This window comes from Diachasma alloeum, unplaced genomic scaffold, assembly GCF_001412515.2.
Source record: "Diachasma alloeum isolate Michigan unplaced genomic scaffold, Dall2.0 Dall_scaffold_00300, whole genome shotgun sequence".
In the NCBI taxonomy this organism is placed as follows: Eukaryota; Metazoa; Arthropoda; class Insecta; order Hymenoptera; family Braconidae; genus Diachasma; species Diachasma alloeum.
In genome coordinates, this window is record NW_021680439.1 from 188,418 (window position 1) to 210,139 (window position 21,722).

At 34.9% G+C, this 21,722-nt stretch overlaps 1 protein-coding gene across 1 annotated transcript; it reads left to right on the plus strand.

The window, feature by feature from the left end:
• The first annotated feature begins 12,257 nt into the window (after window positions 1–12,257).
• LOC107039450 lies at window positions 12,258–15,642 on the plus strand. Its single transcript, XM_015259056.1, has 3 exons — window positions 12,258–12,626; window positions 14,004–14,134; window positions 14,222–15,642. Exons 1-3 carry the CDS (start codon window positions 12,518–12,520, stop codon window positions 14,390–14,392), a joined length of 411 nt encoding a protein of 136 aa, XP_015114542.1. The 5' UTR covers window positions 12,258–12,517; the 3' UTR covers window positions 14,393–15,642.
• Window positions 15,643–21,722: the final 6,080 nt, after the last annotated feature.

Consider the following 21,722-nt stretch of genomic DNA (forward strand, 5'->3'; position numbering starts at 1 on the left):
AATATTTCAGTCAATGTGGTCGCCATGATTGGTTTATAATCATCGACGAAATACTTATTTCATTATACCTTAAATATTGCATTACTACCGGTTCAACATCATACAGGATGTGCCACGTCCTAATAAATAATGTCTCAAAAACAATTGCAGGTATCCAATAATTCCCCGTGTTTAATAAATAATCTCCATCCGTCATTCTAGAAACCTTTATTGATTACGATTACAGTCAATTTCATTTGATTATTTATTTCACGGGGATGGAATCTCAACCAACTTAAAAATTGATTAGGGTTTTGAAATTACGGAGAGGTCACATCGCTTTTTTCAAGTGCCACAAGTGTTTGAGGGGAAATGTCGGCTATTTTTTTTAAATTTCCGTCAAGAGAATTGCACTATGAGACGAAATTCAACTTTCAGTTCCAACGAGGGTCTCTTTTGATTTTCATATATATCAGTAGCGAAGTGGTAAAACGGTTCAAGTCAATTTTGGCGAATGGCCGTTTTCAGTGAGTATCTCGGAATCGAAGGGAGATAGCAAAATTTTATTTGTAGTCTTTTCTGGAGAGTTGATTGAGAGCTACCACAAATGTAATTACGAAAACTTCGCTATCTCCCTTAGATTCACAAATATTCCTCAAAAAATCAACTGGGAAATACATGAAAAATTACTAGTGAAATTATCAAAAATTATCAGTTAAATACCGTCTTGACTGTATAAAATATCTGTAAAGGTATTATGTTATCGACTGTTGTAAAATCAATCCTTGAATTATTGTATAAAATAACAGTCGAATAGTGCAATTCTATTGGCTGCAATTGCAAATTGAATGAGAAAAATTCTCGTACGTAATACCACAAGAGCTTCAAAATTATCAGGGGTTTCCCGATAGGTTCGTATGTATGCAGGGAACCTTGAGGGAAATACTTGATTAATTTTGAAGCTCGAGTGGTATTCGAAAGAGAATTTTTCCATCAAAATTTCGGCCAAGAGAATTGCACTATGAGACAAAATTCATCTGTCAGTTCCAATGACGTTCACTCGACCAGGAAATTTTTTGTTTTTCATATATATATCAACATGAAAAATTACCAATGGAATTATCAAAAATTATCAGTTGAATACCGTGTTGACTATGTAAAATAATGCCGAATAGTGCAATTCTATTAAATCGTAGTCAAATCCTTCTGGTATTTAAAAAACTGGTGTGATCTCCCCCCGCCCCTTAAGAAAATTGAGAAAATTATTTTTGGAGACTTTCTGAAAAGTTCCAGTCTGGAGTCCTTCCTAAATGTGAAAAAAGGGCAACTGGTGGGGTATCAGGAGGGGAAGGGGCAGGGAAGGTTATTATTATTATATATATGATTACACAATATTCTGTAATTTCGTTGGCCATCTTCAGAACTTTCGGTAGGTGAATTGTACCGGTTTAGCTGTTTCCAGAGATGAGGTTCTGAATAAATAATGCGAACTGGTATGGTGGAAGTGGAAATGTTCAAGTTATGCACCCGTAGCATTCAATATTAATCTGGCTGCGCTAAAAAATACGTGTAATGGGATTTCTAGTAGAATATTACTTGATGTAAGTTTTATGGATTCTGATTACATTGGAGGGCGATAGTTTCTATCGATTGTAGCCGGGAAATCACACTTTTAAGGAATTATTGAGCGAGTTTTGGATCTGAATCATGATAACATTCAATATATTAATATTTTATATAGCATCAAAAAATATGAACATTTTACGAAAACTTATTCGTTTTTATTGTAACTTCATCATTAATGTTCATTATTGTTATATTAGAGAATGTGGAGTTTTTTGTAACAAAACAACCTTATACTTTGGAGTTTAACGACAATTTCGAATAAAGAAGAGTTTACATCGAATGAAAATTGTGATCTGAGGACTACTTTTAGGTAAAACTTGTGAAATGACGTTTTATTCTGAAATTGTTGGCAAAATGATTGGGGTTCAACATCATTTCGTTTTTACAGAGATCCTCGTCTGAAGATATTTAATAGAAAAACGCAACGTTTCCACTGAAAAATTCCATTGGAGTTCTATTAAAATTCTATTGAAATTCGATTCGTCTATTGAAATTCGAAATTCGAATTCGGCCATTTTTCAATTTGATTGAATACACTAAAAAAAATCAAGATTTATTTTGAGACTTATGATCTCAAATTGAGACGTTCAAAACTCTGAAGTTGAAAGTTTTAACAGCCTCAAGTTAAGACTTTCCGAAGCCCCAAATCGAGACTTCTAGTTTCAAATTAATTAATTAGACTATTATTAATTAAACTAAGTTTCACATTGAGACTTTCAAGTCTGAAGTTGACACTTTCAAAACTCCCCTTAAAGAAAAATTCCACGTTGAGTTCCAAAAGTCGTAATTAGAGGAAATCAAAAGTATCAACTTGAGTCTATGAAAGTCTCGAATTGAGACCTTCGAAAGTCTCAACTTGGGACTTTCAGAAGACTTAAATTGAGATCTCCGTCTCAAATTGAGACTTTCCAAACTCTCAACTTGAGAATTTTAGACTTCAAATTAAAACTTTTGAAAATCTCATTTCAAGATTATTCAAATCTTAAAAAAAGGTATAATTTTTTTGGGTATAGGTTTCATCATGATGAGTATTTCGAAAAAAGAAGAAATCGAATAGGTCGAATGGCACTGGAGATATTCCCAAAAAACGAATTTTGACGACTTGTTACATCTCAGAACCGCCCAACGAACCCACCTGAAATTAATCACAAATTTGAATCTCAATAATACCAATTAGGGGCCAAAATTTCAGCATCATTACGAAAACTATTCTTGAGTTAGACACAGGTTTGAACATTGAGAAATTTTTGATAAAAATTATCATACCGTTCTATAAAAGTGTAGCATGAGTCATCGAAATTTAGTCAAAATTAATATATGACGATCAAACTTTATTCTACATTAGAGAAATTTTATCCTGACACATAATAAATTTTACCCCTCCAGTCCAGTAATTTTTATGTAGATAACGAAAATTCTAGAACGGTTGGTAAATTTTACCCCACCATTTCTCAAAAACTTCATTACTTCATGTTCCATGACATTTCCACTCAAAATTGGGAAACGGAAATAAATCAGGATTACAAAGTTTCCATTCGAGAGCAAAAATGGCGAAATCCATAAAGTTGAATCAGAAGTAATGGAACCATTTCCCCACAATCTAAAAAAATCCCTCAATTTCTCCGGCGGATAAATGTTGGCCTGGTAATTGATAAATAAATAAAGACGTAAATCCGACGACAGTTGGCCTCCTTTTTAATTTTTCACGTGGTTACAACGTCGACGGGGGTCTAAGGGAGACGAGGCGGTCGGCGGAGCGGGGGACAGGGGTTAGTCCGCACACCCTGACGACGTTGGATCGCCACCTTCTTCTCCTCGTTCTGTTTCGCACCTCCTGTGCGCCTTGGGATTTAACTTTAAACACCGTCAGCTAAATTATACATGGGTAACTCCACAGTAACGCCAAGGCGTTGGACGGTAAAACAGTTATAAAAACAGCGGTAACTATGTTAGAATTAATTATTTAAAACCACCCGGGTGGTATGAAGACGATACTGGCAGTCCTGGTGAAGTCGTAAAGGTACTGTGGACCACAGGAATTTCAAGTAGGTGCGGGTTAGAGGCATCTATTGTATGTAAATTACAAAAAAACAATTTTGCATAATTTTTTGTCATTTCGATTTTTCAAATGCGACAATTTGTTTGATAAATTGAAATAATATATTACGTTACAAGTGTGAATAAGGGGGAATGTTAATATGAGTGGGGTAATGTTTATAGGGACAGTCNTGTTTGATAAATTGAAATAATATATTACGTTACAAGTGTGAATAAGGGGGAATGTTAATATGAGTGGGGTAATGTTTTTAGGGACAGTCGTACACTGAGAGAAAAACGACAAAGTTCTCAAACAAGTCTCACTTGTGCCAAGAAAATAGTTTTTTGAAAATTATTGAAAAAGGATTTTTTGTGTCAAACATGCAGAGAGTGCGCCGGAATGAAAAATTTTTGTCGCATAAATAAATTTAGTAGTTAAAAAAAAATTGCATTCTCTTTATACACTGATAGAACGGATTAGTTATTGTTAACGAATGGATTTTGGTTGGAGGTTAGGGTCTATTCGGTCCCACCAAATGTTCATAGTTAATAGTTAACGAATGTGTATTTGAGGAGCCTTGTTTGACTTGACTTTCGCCATTCAAGTGAACCATTCGTTAACTATTAACGAATATTCATTTGGTCACATTCAACTCTACCATTCGTTAATAGTTAACGAATCTCGTTTGGAATAAATGAATCATTCTATCAGTGTACGCAAGAAATGTCATTTCTAGCACTACTCCTTCGTTATTGGATGCTCCCATACGTATTTTGCTCCAATGTATCCAATGTACACACTGAGAGAAAAATATAATTCTTCTGACTATATTCCATCACCATCGAATTATAGTCAAAAAGTCCTCAACAATTTTTCATGGGTTACGGTAACTATGGCCGGAGAAGTAATTACTACAATGGAATGTAGTCATTGCAACTATTTTATAGTTCTGCTCACGATAGATTTGTCGTGGTTACTTTTGAACTTTGGTTAGTTTAACTGCATTTTCATTTGCAAAAATTACGCTTGTGAAGTTACTATAATGTTATGTGCCGCATACAAAAAAAAAATCGTATCTTTCACCAAAATGCCTCAACCATTTTCTTATTGTAAATCGAACTTCAGATTTTTCTCTCAGTGCACGTATGTTGATGAACTTCAAATTGAAAAATAAGAATTCGCTTATGCGTACCCTATCGTGCCCCAAATTAAAAAATCGATTCATCGGGACCTTCCCTACCGATTTCAGAGATTTTCTGTCATTTTTGAGAGATTCAAAGATGAAAAACAAAGAAACAACAATTATCATTATTTTAAAGTTTTTGGATTTTGCACTACCCCATTGTGCCCCAACTGTAATACGTTGGAGACGCAAGTTAATAATTTTAGAATGTGGCCAGCGATTGCTAAAAAGCAATATAAGTATGATAGAAACTTTGACACCCGCCTCTTTGTCTTAGCTACCCCGCTGGGTCCCGGTCTCCCTTATCCCCTTAAAAAATAATGAAGAATTTTTAGAAGTCCTAAATCTCAAATTTTCGGAATGTTACAGCCTCCTAAAAAAGATTCGTCTCTTTTTAAGGGCCAGAAATATTTCTTTTTTTTCCACCACTTCTTCTGAAAACGCGGAAAGCTCAAGTGACCCACGGGGAAATCAGTCCGACCTCGGTGCTTTCTCCACTCTCCTCCCATTTCACTCGTCTTCTTTTCTTTTTCTGTAGACCAGATATATAGATGCACAGAGAGCAACGAGGACCAAGCCGATTGTTTCCCATTGTCGGAAGACGAGAGAGATCCCCGGACTCTTCTGGGATTTGTCCAGTTTTTTTCACTTTTTACTCGTCCGCCCCCTCCCCCCCAGTCCCTTTACCCCTTCTTCAGTTCACTCTGTTATGCAAAAACTTTTCTCTCATTTTGTGTATTTCTTGTTTCATTCCATTTTATTTCATCAAAAAATTTCTTTTCAATTGACGTGACGTGACGAGTGTGGGGATATTTTTGAGGGGATACGTCGGTGACGTTTAAAAGTGTTCACCTTCACCCACGGGGCCTTGGGACCCATTGAACAGTTTGTGATAAATGACGGAATATGGAAATAACTAGGGAAAATTGCGGACCCAATCGATTTTGCCCCGTATGACCACGAAAAACTTTATTTTTTCCTGTTTTTACCTTCAAAATGCTCCCTGCGCCGTAATTCGCACACGGAAAAATTTATATTTTGAAAAATATATAAAAAAATATCTTAAATTTGTCCAATTTATGTAAAAAAATAAAATCAAAACGTCCGTTATCAAATTTGTAAAGAATATATAAAAATATATATATAAATTTGATAAATATATGGAATTGGCCCATATTATATATTTTTTTCATACATTTTTTGATCGCGATTTTCATGCGATTTTAGATTTTTGTTTCTGTCGGTTACACTCCAAAGAATAAAGTTAAGCATCCGTGTTACTTTATTCGCAATAGATCATGAATAAATGAATTTTGAATTTCAAAAATTTTACTCTACTCTAGAGACAGGAAAGTTGAGACTTTCCGAAGTCTCAACTGGAAAATTTGAAAGTCTCAAATTGGAACATTACATTTCCAAACGTAATCCGCGAGCGAAGTAAAATTCAATAAAAAGTGTGAGTCGGAACTGAAATTGTACGATTCGCCACGTAAACTCTACGATTTGTTCCGCCAAAATTAACCACCCGTCTGATGACTCACCGCTGTGGGGACAAGTCGTTGCGTAATTTTTCCCCAGCGATGGAGAAATTTTACGGAACGGAACGTAGAAATAACTCACCAGCTTCATAAAAATTGTTGAACGTTCAAGAATTTTTTATTTTGGAGGCATAATAAGTCGGAAAGTTTCTGTAAGACTTTACTTCTTCGGAAAAAATGACGTGGCAATTTCGTACTTTGTTCGGTGATGAACCTGAAAATTCACTGAACGTTTCAGATTTCCTCTCTTCCATTCCTCTAAAAATTGCCGGAAAACGATTCCCCATTGCGGATTACGTGAATTGTCCCGTAATTTTTACTGAATATTTCTCTCCGTACACTCTTAATGGATTCTTGGGACTGTCAAAATGATTAAAATGTGATAACTGACATCTGAATGAACATATAGGGTCAGGGACGACCATAGGTACCACGGACGAAAAAATTTAATAGAAAAACCTATCGAATTCGTTGCAAAATCCTATTGAATTTCTATTGAGCTGTTCTATTAGTTTTTGGCGAATTCTATTGAAATGTTCAATAGAAAATATTCAGTAGAAAAAGTCAATAGAATTCAATTTTTCTCTATAACTTATTCTATTGAGATATTTTCTATAGAAGTTCCTCGACTCAAATTTTGCAAGTTTTTTGGCTTGATTTTCTTGATGAGAAGAAAATAAACATAGAATGAAAAAAAACATAAAAAATTTGAGTCGAGAAAATTCTATAGAAAATATGTGAAAAGAATAAGTTATATAGAAAAATCGAATTCTGTTGACTTTTGCCATTAAATGTTTTCTACTGAACATGTCAATAGAATCAGCCAAAAACTAATAGAAAGTTTGATAGAAATTCAATAGAATTTTCTAACGAATTCGATAGGTTTTTCTATTAAATTTTTTCGTGCGTGTAAACCTGAAGACCTTCCAAAGTCCGAACATACGAGATTCAGGCTTCGAATTAAGACTTTTGAAAATCTTATTTTAAGACCTTTGAAATCGTAAAATAAGCCATTATTTTTTGTTATGTAGTTATTCATGAGTCAATGAATTTGAATCATTTAAACGAACCCGACAATTTCAATTTTTAAAAATCTCACATGTGAACTTCTCCCTTCGCTTTCATCCAATTTTTATCCTCTCAATTTCTGTGGGTATCCACGAATGCTCCGAAGTTGCCAGTAAATTCGATCGTAACTCGATTAATTTGCCTCCGAAGCGAACAGAGAGGGTCGAAGATGAGCTGACCAGTAGTTTCCCCGGGATATAGTTTGGTTGGATAAGAGGAAAGAGGAGTTTACCATCGAGGGAGAGACTAAAAGTAAAAAGGGGGATTGGCACATGGAACTAGACCAACAAGCTAGCGCTGTCGGTGTCGTATCCTAGGTAACGGCTCCGCAAACAATCATGCCCGAGCCTTCGCACACACGATGTTATCCAATGTGTGTCGTGGTTGCATGCAAACCCGAACAGCATATACGGAATTGCAAGGATTAGTACAACAGTTAAATCTGAGTAAAGAGTTGAATCATGAAATGGATTTTTCGGGGAATAGAACAGATTACACGAGGATTTTTCATCAAATGTCAGCATTGATTATGCAATTACCTCGTGTTGAGTAGTTGTGGGTGAAAATGTTGGACAATGTTTTGTCACAGCTTCACCAAAAGATGATAAATTATAAATCAAGTCGACGAATCCGACTTGGTATCAGTACACTGTTAGAACTTTTTGAAATTTCATGGAAAATATAACAGTAATTCTCACAAGAAAGACGTTGAGTCGGATTTAAAGGACAAATGGTTACGAAATTTCTAGTTTCAGGTGGAATTCAAGGAAATTCATGAGTTTTAAGTGGAAGTGAGATGAAAATTTCACAACTTGATTGAATTTTCAGTGGAACATGAATATTCTGAAACAAAATAACATGGAATTTTCATTTTTCCCTGAATTTTTCTGATTTTTGTGAATTTTCACAGAACTAAAGGTAATTTTAATTCCTCGCGTTCGGCTCGGACGCCAACTCCACTTCATGAGTTTTAAGTGGAAGTGAGATGAAAATTTCACAACTTGATTGAATTTTCAGTGAAACATGAATATTCAGAAACAAAATGGCATGAAATTTCAATTTTTCCCGGAATTTTTCTGATTTTTCTGAGTTCTCTCAGAACTAAAAATAATTTTAATTCCTCGCTTTCGGCTCAGACGCCAACTCCACGCGAATAAAAAACCCCATGACAGCCTGAAATATAGAATTTTCGAATACCACTCGAGCTTCAAAATTAATCAGGTATTTTCCTCAAGGTTCCCTACATACAAACTAACTCGTCAAGTTTTTGAAAAACTGGACTCCTTCGTTTGTTTGCAACGGACCTGTTGGAAAATACCTGATAATGTTGAAGCTCTTGTGGTATTACATTAGAAAATTCAATGGAATTCCAAATTTTTGCGCAGGATTAACCCGAGAATTTCTCAACGTATTTAGATTTGCACACGGAGAGAAATTTTTTAGAAAAATTCTAGTACTAGCACGGGAAAAGAGGTGCAAAGTGACGACCAGGAAAAAATTCCAGTGCCGGCACTAGAAATTTTATTGGGAAAAACGTGAATTTTTCCCGGTATTTCTGTGAAAATTTCACAGAAATCCCCGGAAAATTTACCAGAAATACCATGAAATTTTACCTTAACAGCACTAGAATTTTTCACAGCCGCTGGATTTTAATTTTTTCCAGGACTCGTACTAGAATTTTTCTAGAAAATTTCTCCATGAAGAATTAGAGGAGATGCTGAACACTCAAGAAACATGTAACAGAACAATTCAATTCTTAAAATAAAAACAGGATTGTACCGTACCATTTCAAAGACATTGCCTTTCAACGTTATATTTTTTTTTTCATAATCTTACACTGATTTCAAATTTGAATAGAATAACAAAAATCCTTTTTGTAATAATTCGTACATTTTCACCAAGTCGCTGAAGACCTGAGTTGTCATACAGTGACCTTAAATAATTGAATAAAAGAAAATTCACCCGGGATAATATCGGAATGTATATTGATCGCCTAATTGTTCACGTAACGTAGTCTTCCGTCGGGAGACTTTGAACATTCCGCGCACGAAGTACCGAAAAGTCTTGGGGCCCACGACTTTTCATTTTTCTCAGGGAAATGTTCGAGTTTAGGCTTCTCAACGTACCGGGATCCCAATAACTCACCACAAACAATAATTACCCTCCCCAATCATAATTTCCGTCGACTGAATAAATCACCCTCCACTGAAAACTTAATCCTCACCCGAAAAAACGACTAAAAAATAATTAATCAGCCAATAAAGTTCACTACAATTATCTCCACCTGAATAATTCGTTTCCCAATATAATTCAATAATAAATTGCATTAATTTTCCTCCCCTATCCATCTATCCCAAAATGTACAACATTGAATAATAAATTTTCCCCTTGAATAACGGTGAAATCTAGTAATATGTTTCTTATGGTCAGGATCTATCACTATCCCCGGAATTCTCGTTGTCCAAAGCTTGGCAAGTGCCTCCAGGTTCGGTTACACCGGAGGAAGGCGCCCACTATCTCACGCTTTCGTTAATTATTACCAATGTTGGGTGTACTTTGAGGAAAGGGGGTGACTGCGGTGGAAATAAAGGGCAAATCCCGGGCTCAACGGTGTGCCCAGGGCCACGATTAATTGGTGGTCAAACATTTGATTGCTCGAGCCGCAGACAGCAAAAAAAAATCATGAAAGATTCCATTGAGAATCGAAATTCAATTTTAAACGTTTCTTATCTTTATTACGTCTCTACTGTACTTCGGAACGGATCTTCTAGGTGGCAAATTTTTTTCTTTGGGAGCTTTATCATTATTTATGACCCCAGATACCGAGGGATTTAGACGTTAAGCCCGAGATGACAACAACATTTTTGTAATCAAGTGGTGGTTAAGTGTAAATGATAAATTCGATGATTTTAGTCAGATTCTTTTGCAAATATCTTAAAAACTGGGGGAATTAGAGATGAGTATCATAAAACCTTCTTTTCTGCCGAAGAAAATTCTCACAAATAAGACTTTTTGATATTTTTTCATAAACCCTATAGTTTGAGAGATTATCCGGTATTTAAGGATGCCAAGGATGAATTTGAAAAAAGATTCAAAAATAGTATATTTCGTCACTAGGCCGAAAAAAACTTTTCTAGCTCATATGATTGCAGCCCTCGCCTTCGGCTCGGGCTGCAAACTCATATTCGCCAGAAAAGTTTCTTTCGGCCTAGTGACGAAATATACTATTTTGTTATGATGGCCGTAGGCAGAGATTCACGGACGCGGAGCGGAGAGTCCGTGAAGCGCTGCCTCACGGCCGGAATGACAAAAAAAATTTTTCTTTCCCTCCATCATTGGAGAAATATGTATTCATCCATCCGACGAAATTTCAAACCCGCAACCGGAACTAGACATCGAGAAAATAAATGCGGAAAATCCTCTATTTCGCGTGACGAACCTCGAGAAAGCATGGGATCAAATGGGTACGGCGGGTTGAAATATCTCTCTTATTCACCCCGGTATCCCATTGTTTTTTGTCGCCATCACATTGAACACATCATTCCCCATATCTTCAAATTTTTTCAAATTTTTCTTGAGTTCCTAGGGGGCTGAAACGTTCAATTTAATCAAAACTCCATAAGAGGCCGTGTATAAGACTGATTTTGTTTATTTAATTTCTCGATATCCATAAGTTCTAAAATTTTAAAATTGTCATCGATGTTCACCATCTGTCTAATACTATTAATTAAAAAAATTATAACTTTGTTGGTGAATGTCAATTTTCAAGGTCATCGCCAAATTCACTTGGCACCCTTAAGGATGCTTATCCAAAATCGCAAGTACTTAAACAATTGATTTTTTTAAAACTGAGAGATGAAGATAATCCCTTCACTTTGATACAAATTTCCATCCACCAACCCATGTTCATTATTTAGAAACGAAATAGACAAAATGCACCAAATGCACGCGCTAACGTACACTTATATGGGATAGAATAATTCAAATATTTCCTCTTTCTGCCCGGGAACCCCAGATTTTTCTCTGGCCATTGGATTCAGTATGATTTACACATTACCTTCTATTTTTATTTCTATCTTTAGAGTCTTCTAGTAGGTGGATTATAGTTGAGGCAGTTTCGGTGAACGATACGATTTTTTTTTGTATGCGGCACATAACATTATAGTAACTTCACAAGCGTAATTTTTGCAAATCAAAATGCAGGTAAACTAACCAAAGTTCAAAAGTAACTACGACAAATCTATCGTGAGTAGAACTATGAAATAGTTGCAATGAATACATTCCATTGTAATAATCACTTCTCCGGCCATAGTTACCGTAACCCATGCAAAATTGTTGAGGACTTTTTGACTATAGTTCGATGGTGGTGGAATATAGTCAGAAGAATCATATTTTTCTCTCAGTGTTATTCCAACAAAGTTCTAATGGAAATTCCATAAAATTTCTCAGAGAAAGCACTAGGTTTGTCTATTAATTTTTTTTCTACGTGTGACCTCGTTCTCAATTATAAAATTATCTCAATAACGAGTGGTTTTACAAAAAAAATCACCATTGTTTTCTGAAACTACTGTAATATCTCACAAAAAATGTATCTTAAAATTTTTGCTACAAATCGTTGATTTTTGAGATATTACATACAATTACTAATGCACATTCATCATGACGAATGATTAGTTTTTGGAAGTATTTTGAGCGTAGGAGTTTCCCGGAAGCTTAAAACCGCAGAATTGGACGTTTATCAAACGAGGACGTGAAGCCAATCTCGGTTCCAATTATGAACATTCATCAGCACGTGTGATGTAGTCGAGAGTTTATAAAGACGAAGAATGGTACTCACGATCAATCAATCCGTTTGATATTGTCGAAGGGGATTAAAATTCCGATGAGTGGGTAATCGCGTTAATACATGGTGGTTACTGATACCGTGAGAACTTCAAGGGTACGAGACTATTTTCAAAAGGTGTTAAGAGTCCAATTCAGTTGGTGCTTTCTCCGCGTTGAAGGTATTCCAGGGCAAAGAGAAACTGACATTAGTTATTTTATTACGTCATTTCCAACGATCGTTTGAATTTGTGAGGACTGAACATGAAGGTTCGAGTGATTGTTCTGAATATTTTGCTGGTAATTGCGGTGCATTCCTCAGCGCCTGAAATACCACCCGGACAACGAGTGTTTCTTTCCCTACCAGAAAATGGTATGTTTCATTTTCACTCATATGGATTCATTTTACCGAATCGCAAGTGGGGAATTGCTCTTGTATTGCAGAACACATAGCACAGTTATTTTAGCATTATAATACAGTTATTTTCGATAATAAATTCGAAATCAGTAGTGAAGTGGTCAAACGGTTTAGTCAATTCCAGTCTAGCGCCAGTTCTCGATGAATATCTCAAATTCTAAAGGAGTTAGCCAAATTTTCCTAAAAATCTTGTTTGAAAAGAAAAGTGAAGAAAATATTTCACTAAAATTTCGCTATCTTTCTTAAATTTCGAGTTATTCAAGAAAAACTCAACTGGGAGCGAAGTCGACTTAAACCGATTGACCACTTCACTACTGAAATATGTTTCCGAATGGTTCTTTTGCACATCATTTTCATCTATCATGTATAATTCATTATTTATTTTATTTTATTAGATTGAATAAGATTTTTTTTTAATTTCATTTTGTCAGATTTTCAACTTAGTTGAATGGTATCATCACCATTATTCTTATTGGCCCTTTCTTCTATACAACCGATTGTCTTTTTTACGGTTCTATCTCTCCCTTCAGCCCTTGGATAAAATGTTGACAGAAAATTTTTATTTATACATACTTGAATGTATTTGATACATCACATTTAAAGAAACCGTCAGAAAGCTCACATTCAGGGAAATTTTGAAAATCATCACTATCAAAAAATATTATTCGACACATGTGAAACGGGCTTTTCAACTCGTGTGATTGGCGGCCCGAGGCGACGCGACTTCACACTCGTAAAAATTCTGTCTCACTCGCATCGAAATATACAATTTCGTCACAATGTCCGTAAGCGGCGTTTGACGGGCAGTGTGATGAAAAAAAAGATTCAGTTCCATCCATTCATTAGGGAACAATTGAAGAAAAACATCTTTACATACGTACACACATACGCACACGTATGGAAGTGATCTAAAAATTGCATTTTCGGACTTTTTGGATCATACTGTGTCGATATAACACAAAAAATCCTAAACTTGAATTTGAACGATTACAAAGCTTCCATTCGGAAGCAACAAGTGGAATTGCGGTCATGATTTTCGTAATAGGTTTAGCCAAAAATATGAGAAGATTGAAATTTCATACCAAAAAGTTTTTTGATATACCCGTTGAGTTTACGGGTTTCGAAAAAAAGTAAGAAATCATGGGTATGAATCAATAACAAAATGTTTATTAATGTTTATTAAAAAATCGGTTTGTTAATGAAAAATGCAGTTGGACACTTTTCAATAAAACTACCCGTTTCAAATTCCATTTCGAGGACGTCTGTTTCCCGTTCCCACCACTTTGCTATCAAATCACTTTGATAATTCATTCGTATTGATTTTTTTTCCAGAGAGAAAAGATTTTCTCACATTTTCCCTGGGCGACGGCTACCAAAAAAATGAAACCCACATCCAGCGCTTACCAGACATTCGTTTTCCCGACGCCCTCGGAATTTCCGAGGAATTAGTCGACAAATTTCAGGTTAATAATAGCAAATAATTAATTTTCAACCAACCTCTTTCATTACTGAAATTCCAATGATGAGACGAATGACTGTGAATATTTCAGAAATTGCCGGTACCTGAAAATTTTACCACGAATTTGTACGTCTGGGTCAAATCTCAATTTAAACTCAGCCAGTCGGATCTTCGTCAACTGATTGTCTATCGACAGGTGTGTCTGGACAATGGATCGTGCATTGAGCTCGACGACATCGGTGGATTATGCTGTCCCTTCTGAGAATATGCAATCATGTGATAAGAACGGGAGATGGATTAAAAATTCATATAAACGTTATTTAACGCTCGTCAGAAATAAAAAATTCAAAGGAAAACGTAAAAAAAATTGATGACACCAGGTTCGATAAACCGCGATTTGAACCTCGTTTCGGTCGGTTTTCAGGTCCAGCACAGCAAAAACAAATGTCTTAGTTTCACACATCTTTTGTAGACATTTTTCAGACACCAAAAAACGTCTGAATAGAATGAAAATTTGTTTGAATTTCAAACACGTAGTTGAGTTGTTAAGGGGTTTCATCGAGAATGCTCTAGAATTTTTCAGAAGTTCCTACGTTGCTTAAAGGGTGACGTTAGCAACTTGTTTACAAATTGTAAGAAAATATAGAATGGAAAATCAGTAATTCGATAGCATAAGAATTATGAAATTACGATAAGAAATTTTTGAATAGTGAGCGTTAGAATTGTTCAATGATCTACTCAATAACATCGTGGCCGTCTCCCCCCATGCCGTCATGATTGTAAATGGCGATGGTACGACAATTATGGCGATATTTACTCCGATGACATTAGCACACTAGTTGGAGCAACTATTGTACGCTAGTTTGAGCTTCATTGCAACCATAAACCGATAATTTTATCAACATGAAGAGCGATATTAACTATCATATCGAGTCCCATTGACAACTGCGGCATCATTTCCAATCATGACGGTAGTCAATCGCAATGTAATTGGCTGAAGTATTGAAAAATTCTAACGTTCACCATTTGAAAGTCTATTATCGGAATTTAGTAATTGTTGTCTCATTGAATTCCCAATTTTCGATTCTATATCTGCCTGAAATTTATAAACCAAATGCTGATGTCACCCTGTATTTCCACGACAAAACACAAATCAATTTTCGAGTTCGCTCATTATATCGTTTTTCGATTGAAGTGATTAAGGAAATAACAAGACAGAAGTCACATTTTTTTGCAAAAAAAACTTTATCTGCACTTTGCAACGTAAATAATCTATACGTTAATCAACACAATGGAACAGTTAGCACAATCGTTTATTGAGTCTATTCGTCTATTTCTTTCGTAACTATTTTATTGTTGTTTACTGTTTTCTATTTTTATTTTTATTATTCGTCGATCGAACCTAAATATTTCTAGACATTCCGATACGTGACAATAATCACGTACCTCTAGTGGACACTTGCTTTCATATTTTATTCTGTTTATAAAAATAAAGTGATTTACAAACATTCAGTGTGGAATATTCGATAATTATTTTTCACTGTTACATAATCTGCTAAGCTTTTGCTAATTCATTATCCTTTTTCGTTATTAATCAATTATTCATACACTATGCGAGTGGAAAAGGTCAAGTCAAATGTGAAATCTCCCATCAATACCAAACTATTCAATTATGTCAGGAGCAAATGAATTTAGAGTGAAATGTCAAAAGACTTTTTCAAAAGGTGAAAAAATCCGCAGCGAAAAATTTCTTTTCACGTTTCTATCGAAAATAATTCTCTCTGAGGTAATTTTATTGTGGAAAATTTGAACGATTTCGGCTGACGAAAAATCAGAATTATTCGTTAATTATGGAATTGTCTCCTAAATAAGGAAATCTATAAGAAAATTTGGGAAACAAAATCCATTGAAATTTTCTATCAAGAGCACTCGTTACTCAGATAATTTATTCTAATTTAAGTATTGAATCTTCTCAGAGAGGAATGAAAGGATGAGAAACAAAAATTTCCTGATATTTTCGCCTAAAATCCCTCATTAATGACACAATTCGATAATTGGACATTGCATAGGTGCCACGTAGACTTGCTCTGTTTCACTCTTGAAATTCTGTCACTTGTATCTATTTTCTAATTACGTTCACTCTCATCAGTTGAAAAAAGTGTCTCCGTGGTACAAGAAAGCTCGCAATTCTAATTCTATGGACACTTACAATGGATGACTTCACAACCAGCGAGAGATATCGATCAGTGATGTTTATTACCATTCATCTATTTATTCAGCGAAATGTATATTAGGCGAGTCAGGAGAACCTTTGAAATTTATTAGAGGAGTCGAAAAGTATGAGACTAAAAATTTTCTCATTTTGCAAATATCTCTGAAATTATCAGACTTGAAGACATTTCTTGTGAAGACTAGAGTTCCATCCAAAAAATCCTCCATTTTTTCGTTGAATGGAGAAAATGTTTTGCTTGATTTTAGACCAATTGTTCAATTATATTGGTTATCAATGAGATTAAAAGAATGTTGAAAGATCTTTTTCGTTAAAAATGTCATCACCTACAAAAAATGTCTTTTGAGATTCCTCATTAACCCCTCACGGACGGGGTCCTTTCCAAGCGTGAAGTACGCTCCATACAACTAGAATGTAACGACTTCTAATCAACGGAAAATAATGAAACCGATATGTAATTCAGTAGTGAAGTGGTAAAACGGTTTAAGTCGACTTATCTCTTAGTTGAGTTTTTGAAAAATATCTCCGAATCTAAAGGAGATAACGAAATTTTCGTAATAACCTTTTTTCTAGAGCAAATTGAGTGCTACAAAAAAGGTCTTGACAAAAATTTAGCTATCTCCCTTAGATTCCGACATATTCACTGAAAAATGGACAATAGTCAAAATCGACTTGGACCGTTTTACCACTTCGCTACTGAATTGAAGCTACAGTATTCCTTTTTTCGTTGCTATTTGTTTGGTTGAGTTAAATTCCATAGTTTTGGAAATAATCAATTTTAAAGAAACATAGTCATTCATATTTTCATGATTCGATGCATGACATCGACGCCGTACGTGAGCGGTTAAACCCTTCAGTTTCGGAGATATTTTCTAAATAGAATGTTTCATCACTTGTATGTAAAGTGAAATTAAAAAAAATAAGATTAGATACTCGTGGGACAGGATTCTTTAATCCTTAGGAAGGTAGCACTCGCCTACACATATCCGACGGGTCAAAAAGCACTTGTAGGGTAAACTGCCCAGTAGATGGACGCCTAAGAAAACCGCCCAGTAGATGGACGTTTGTTTTTTAGCAATTGAAAACAAAATTGATCGAAAAAAAATCGCGATTCGGGGGTTAAGAATCACAACAGATAGTGAAAATTCAAAGCAACAATTCACATTTCAACATTTTTTTGCATAATTTCTTATCCAAAAGTAGCTCGTCCATCTATAGGACAGTGTCCATCTACTGGGTAGCTTACCCTACGCACTCGTATCGAAATATACTATTTCATCACGTTGTGACGAAAAGTGAACTTTTAATTTCCGCCACATTGTGATGAAAAATATTGTTCGTAACTCGTGAAAAAATGTTTTTTAGCTCGTAGGATTATATCACTCGCCTTCGGCTCGTTATATAAACCTCCCACTCGCCAAAAAACACTTCTTTGCACTCGTTACGAAATATACTATTGTGTTACTAGTGCGTGAAGTTCCACTTTTTCGCACGCGCATGTAAGACATCCTATTTTTTGTAATACCTGCCGAGTTCACTGTTCGCAGCGGTAGTAGGGATATAGTATATTTCGCGTCGAGTGTCACTGGGGTTTTTCACGAAAGTGAGGTTGGCACGCCTCACCTTCGGCTCGGCGTGCCAATCACACTCGTCGAAAACCCCTGTGGCACTAGGCGCGAACAATATTATTCCGTAGTGACTTTCACTTTTCCCAGTTCGGGGAAGGGTCAATACCAATCCCCGGACTGGGAAAAGTGAAGATCAGTACAGAAAAAGTGTTTTTTTTTTTGCGAGAAATCACGCGCGTAAAGTTTCACTTTATGCACACTAAACCGTTTCGAAAAGTGCACATTTCAGACAGGTATCACGAAACATACTATTTTGACATCTCGTTCCTTCCCTTCTCCACAGAATTTCACCCGACGCTGATAAAAATCAATAGAAAATAATCGAAACCATGAGAGTAGCTCCTGTATAATGAGTCGTGTTGCTCAATTATTGTTGTGTGACTCGAAAACTTTTGAATAAACAAAACACCCTGTGGTTTATCTTATCACCACAAACATTCCGAAGTAATTTATTACAAAATATGTATCAATTATTTCCATCGATTTTTATCACCAGCGACTTCAGTTTCTCCAAATGAAAATGGGGATTAAAGAATTAGTCTCCACGGATTTTGGCATCATCACCAAGAAATTTAAGAAAAGTCAGTTTTCTAGTTCCTAGTTTAGTCAATCAGTCGCACAATTTATTTTCCTTTATGAAAACAGATTCGTTCAGTCACAATGAGTTCTCGTGGTCAATGAATTTTCGGTGGTTCCAACATGATTTACATTCATTTTCGTTTCTCTTATGTAAAATGATATGTAATGAGTAGTTTGAGGGAGACACGTGGCGGTATCACGCACACGTACTCCCAAATTATCGAGACTTATAAATTATTCGAAATATTAACATTGACAGAAGGGGATATTGATTCTGTTTAAAGTGGTAAAGGACAAGACGAGAATTTTCTCGCTAATTCATGTTGCGATTATCGTGAGATGAAGGGGGTGTGGAAAAAAAATTCAAGGCATCTTTTTGAATATTTTCGAAGGAGAAGAGATTGTATAACAGTTCCAAAAAACATTTGTGATGATGTTGACGAGAAAATTTCGATAGACTTTAACGGAAATATCTCTCCATTTGCATTCAATCCTACGAAATTCTAAATAATCTGTTGACATTTGAATTTTAACAATGGTATTGGCCTTCGAAGCATTGTCAACAAAATTTCAAAACTTTGAGGGAATTCCAAAATTTTAGGGAGAATTATTACAAAAATACTGGAATTTTTATTCAAAATACTGTGATTTCTGTCAAAATTCTGATAATAATTGGTGAGAAATCTGTCTCCAATATGATTACTAAACTTCATGTGTGTGTTTTGACAAGTTTTACTCTCGCTACAGGAATAACTGCCCCATAAATTTAGAAATTGATGTGCAGATTGTTTTTTCACAAATATTTTTGCCATAAAGTATGTCAGAGAATCACGTCAACTATTTCTTTTGTGGCCATTGAATTCCCCCCGAAAAATGGCTCTTGAAATTGTTCTCCAAACCCATTACTCTCGGAGGTCTTTCTGTTCTTTACCACTTCGCTACAGAATGCAACAGAATAAACAAAGAAATAACATTCCTAATAGGCGTTAAATATATCAGACTATCAAACATTCATATCGAAGAGAAATAAATCTCAAATGAAAAGACCAATGAACTTTTCAATTTAAAATAAACATTTTGATTTCTTTCTGATCATTTCCGATCGATACCAATGAAAAATGATACAACGAGACATTAATAATTGTCATGATGTGCTCAACGAATTCACCGTTGCTCACAATTACGCCTAATGATATGCCGATTTAAAAAGGCAAGCTACACAGCGATGACGCATTTCGATTCATATTTTACATTATCGTTATTTTAATTCACATTTGTTCTAAAAAAAAGTAAAAACTGAGTACTTTGGTAACGTCTAGTCGGTCAATAATTTTGTACGATGGCCCTCGGAATTTTGAGTCGAGAGGAATTTTCATTCAAAATAAATTATTTATTCGATGAAATATACACAAAAAACGTCTTTGACTAATGGAATAGTGAAAGGAGACGATCTGAAAAGTAATATAAGGATCAACCCACGAATATCTAAGGAATGTAGCTCTAGATACATTTTAAGAGACTTTTAAAAAAGAATTCTGTGGTGTCGAAAGTGGTTTCATAATCTTTCGTTGTAGATCTAATAATTGTAGTGATATAAGCAAAAACAAATCACATATTTGTCGCAAGATGCATAATTCCACTGTTTCATAGAGAATTTCTTCATTTTAATCGAAGATTTAAAATGAAAAAAAAAAAACAAGAAAATAAAACATAAAACCATGAAAATTAACCAAGAGGCTTTTTCCATGAAGATGTCCCTTAAAATTGAATTGCTTACATTCTGAGAACTATTTCATTGAATGAACGTTGTAAAGAGCTATATCCAAGATATTCGTAAAATAATTTGTATGAACCTTCCAGATTCGTCTGTTCGAATGATCTGCTTTCAATAAATTCTTGTTTGCAAAATAATTCCCTCAATTTCAATTAGAATTTTGTCGACACCGAAAATTCAATAAATTGAAAATTGAATTCAATCAGAATAAATAATTTTTCTGAATAAATTATCAACAATGACCCTTTAATTCAGCAAATAATCCAAACACTAAAAATCACTCCATTTAGAATAGTCATTCTGTTGATTAATTACCCCTCTCAATAATAGACAATATCGTCAAAATGAGTTGTTACTTAATTCGTTGAGGAATTAACCATTTTCACCTTAAAAATTTAGTCTTGTATTCAGTTAATCAACTATTTTGTTCACACGCCATGGAAATATAATTGACAGTCTCAGACATACGCCGAGTGACAACTCAATGATTATTGATGGACTCGGTAGTTTCTCCCCCAAATTTCCATCACGATTCACCGTTTATGTATTCATTTTTAATTATAAATAATATCGAGATATGTAAGCGTAGGATTCTCGTCGAGACGAGTCTTTTAAAATTATTCATAACGGAGTGATAAATAATAGTCACCCTATCGTGGTGTACTAGTTCACTAGTAAATTTTAGAGAGCAAATAAGTCAATACTAATGTCTAACTAAATAATAACTTTAAATAGCTCCATCGAAGCCTCACCTGCATTTTCTCCTCACAATCATGATAGAAAAAAAAACTTTTTAAATTAAAAAAAATAAAAAAACAGTATGTTCACGGTTTTAAGTAATTTCCAACAAAATTGGCAGTGGGAAACAAAAATATGAAAATTAAGTAGAGAAATGGCGCGAGAACATGTGTTCAAAATGATTTGTGAAGTATTTTCCACATCTCTAGAACTGGCAGATTCAGAGAAAAATGATAGACATATTTTTCGTAGAAAATTTAAAGGAGAACGAAGAACGATTCATGTTTTTGTGTGAGCCTGCTAGTTCAATTGATCATTTATAAAATCAACTGCACAAAGATTTTTTCTGAACATCTTCAAATCTAAGGAAAATAGACTTGACTAGAATTGATGTGAAATAACTTTTCATCATTTAACGTCGTTTTCTAGAGTCATTTCAAATGTCTTCCAAGAGACGCGTATTTAAGGAAAATATTAAAATACTCTCTTTGATGCTAAGCCAATTTGAGCCAAATAACCAAATTTTCACAGTGATATATTTTCGAATTTTCGAAAGCTGAGGAAAAAAATTGTTTTTTCATCACGCTGTGACGAAAAGTCCAATTTCCGCCACATTGTGATGAAAAATATTGTTCGTAACTCG

Coding starts and splice junctions, on each gene's coding strand:
- LOC107039450 (XM_015259056.1), top strand. CDS start 12,518: ATGAAGGTTCGAGTGATTGTTCTGAATATTTTGCTGGTAATTGCGGTG. Junction 12,627..14,003: donor TCTTTCCCTACCAGAAAATG/GTATGTTTCATT, acceptor TTTTTTTTCCAG/AGAGAAAAGATTTTCTCACA. Junction 14,135..14,221: donor AATTAGTCGACAAATTTCAG/GTTAATAATAGC, acceptor TGAATATTTCAG/AAATTGCCGGTACCTGAAAA.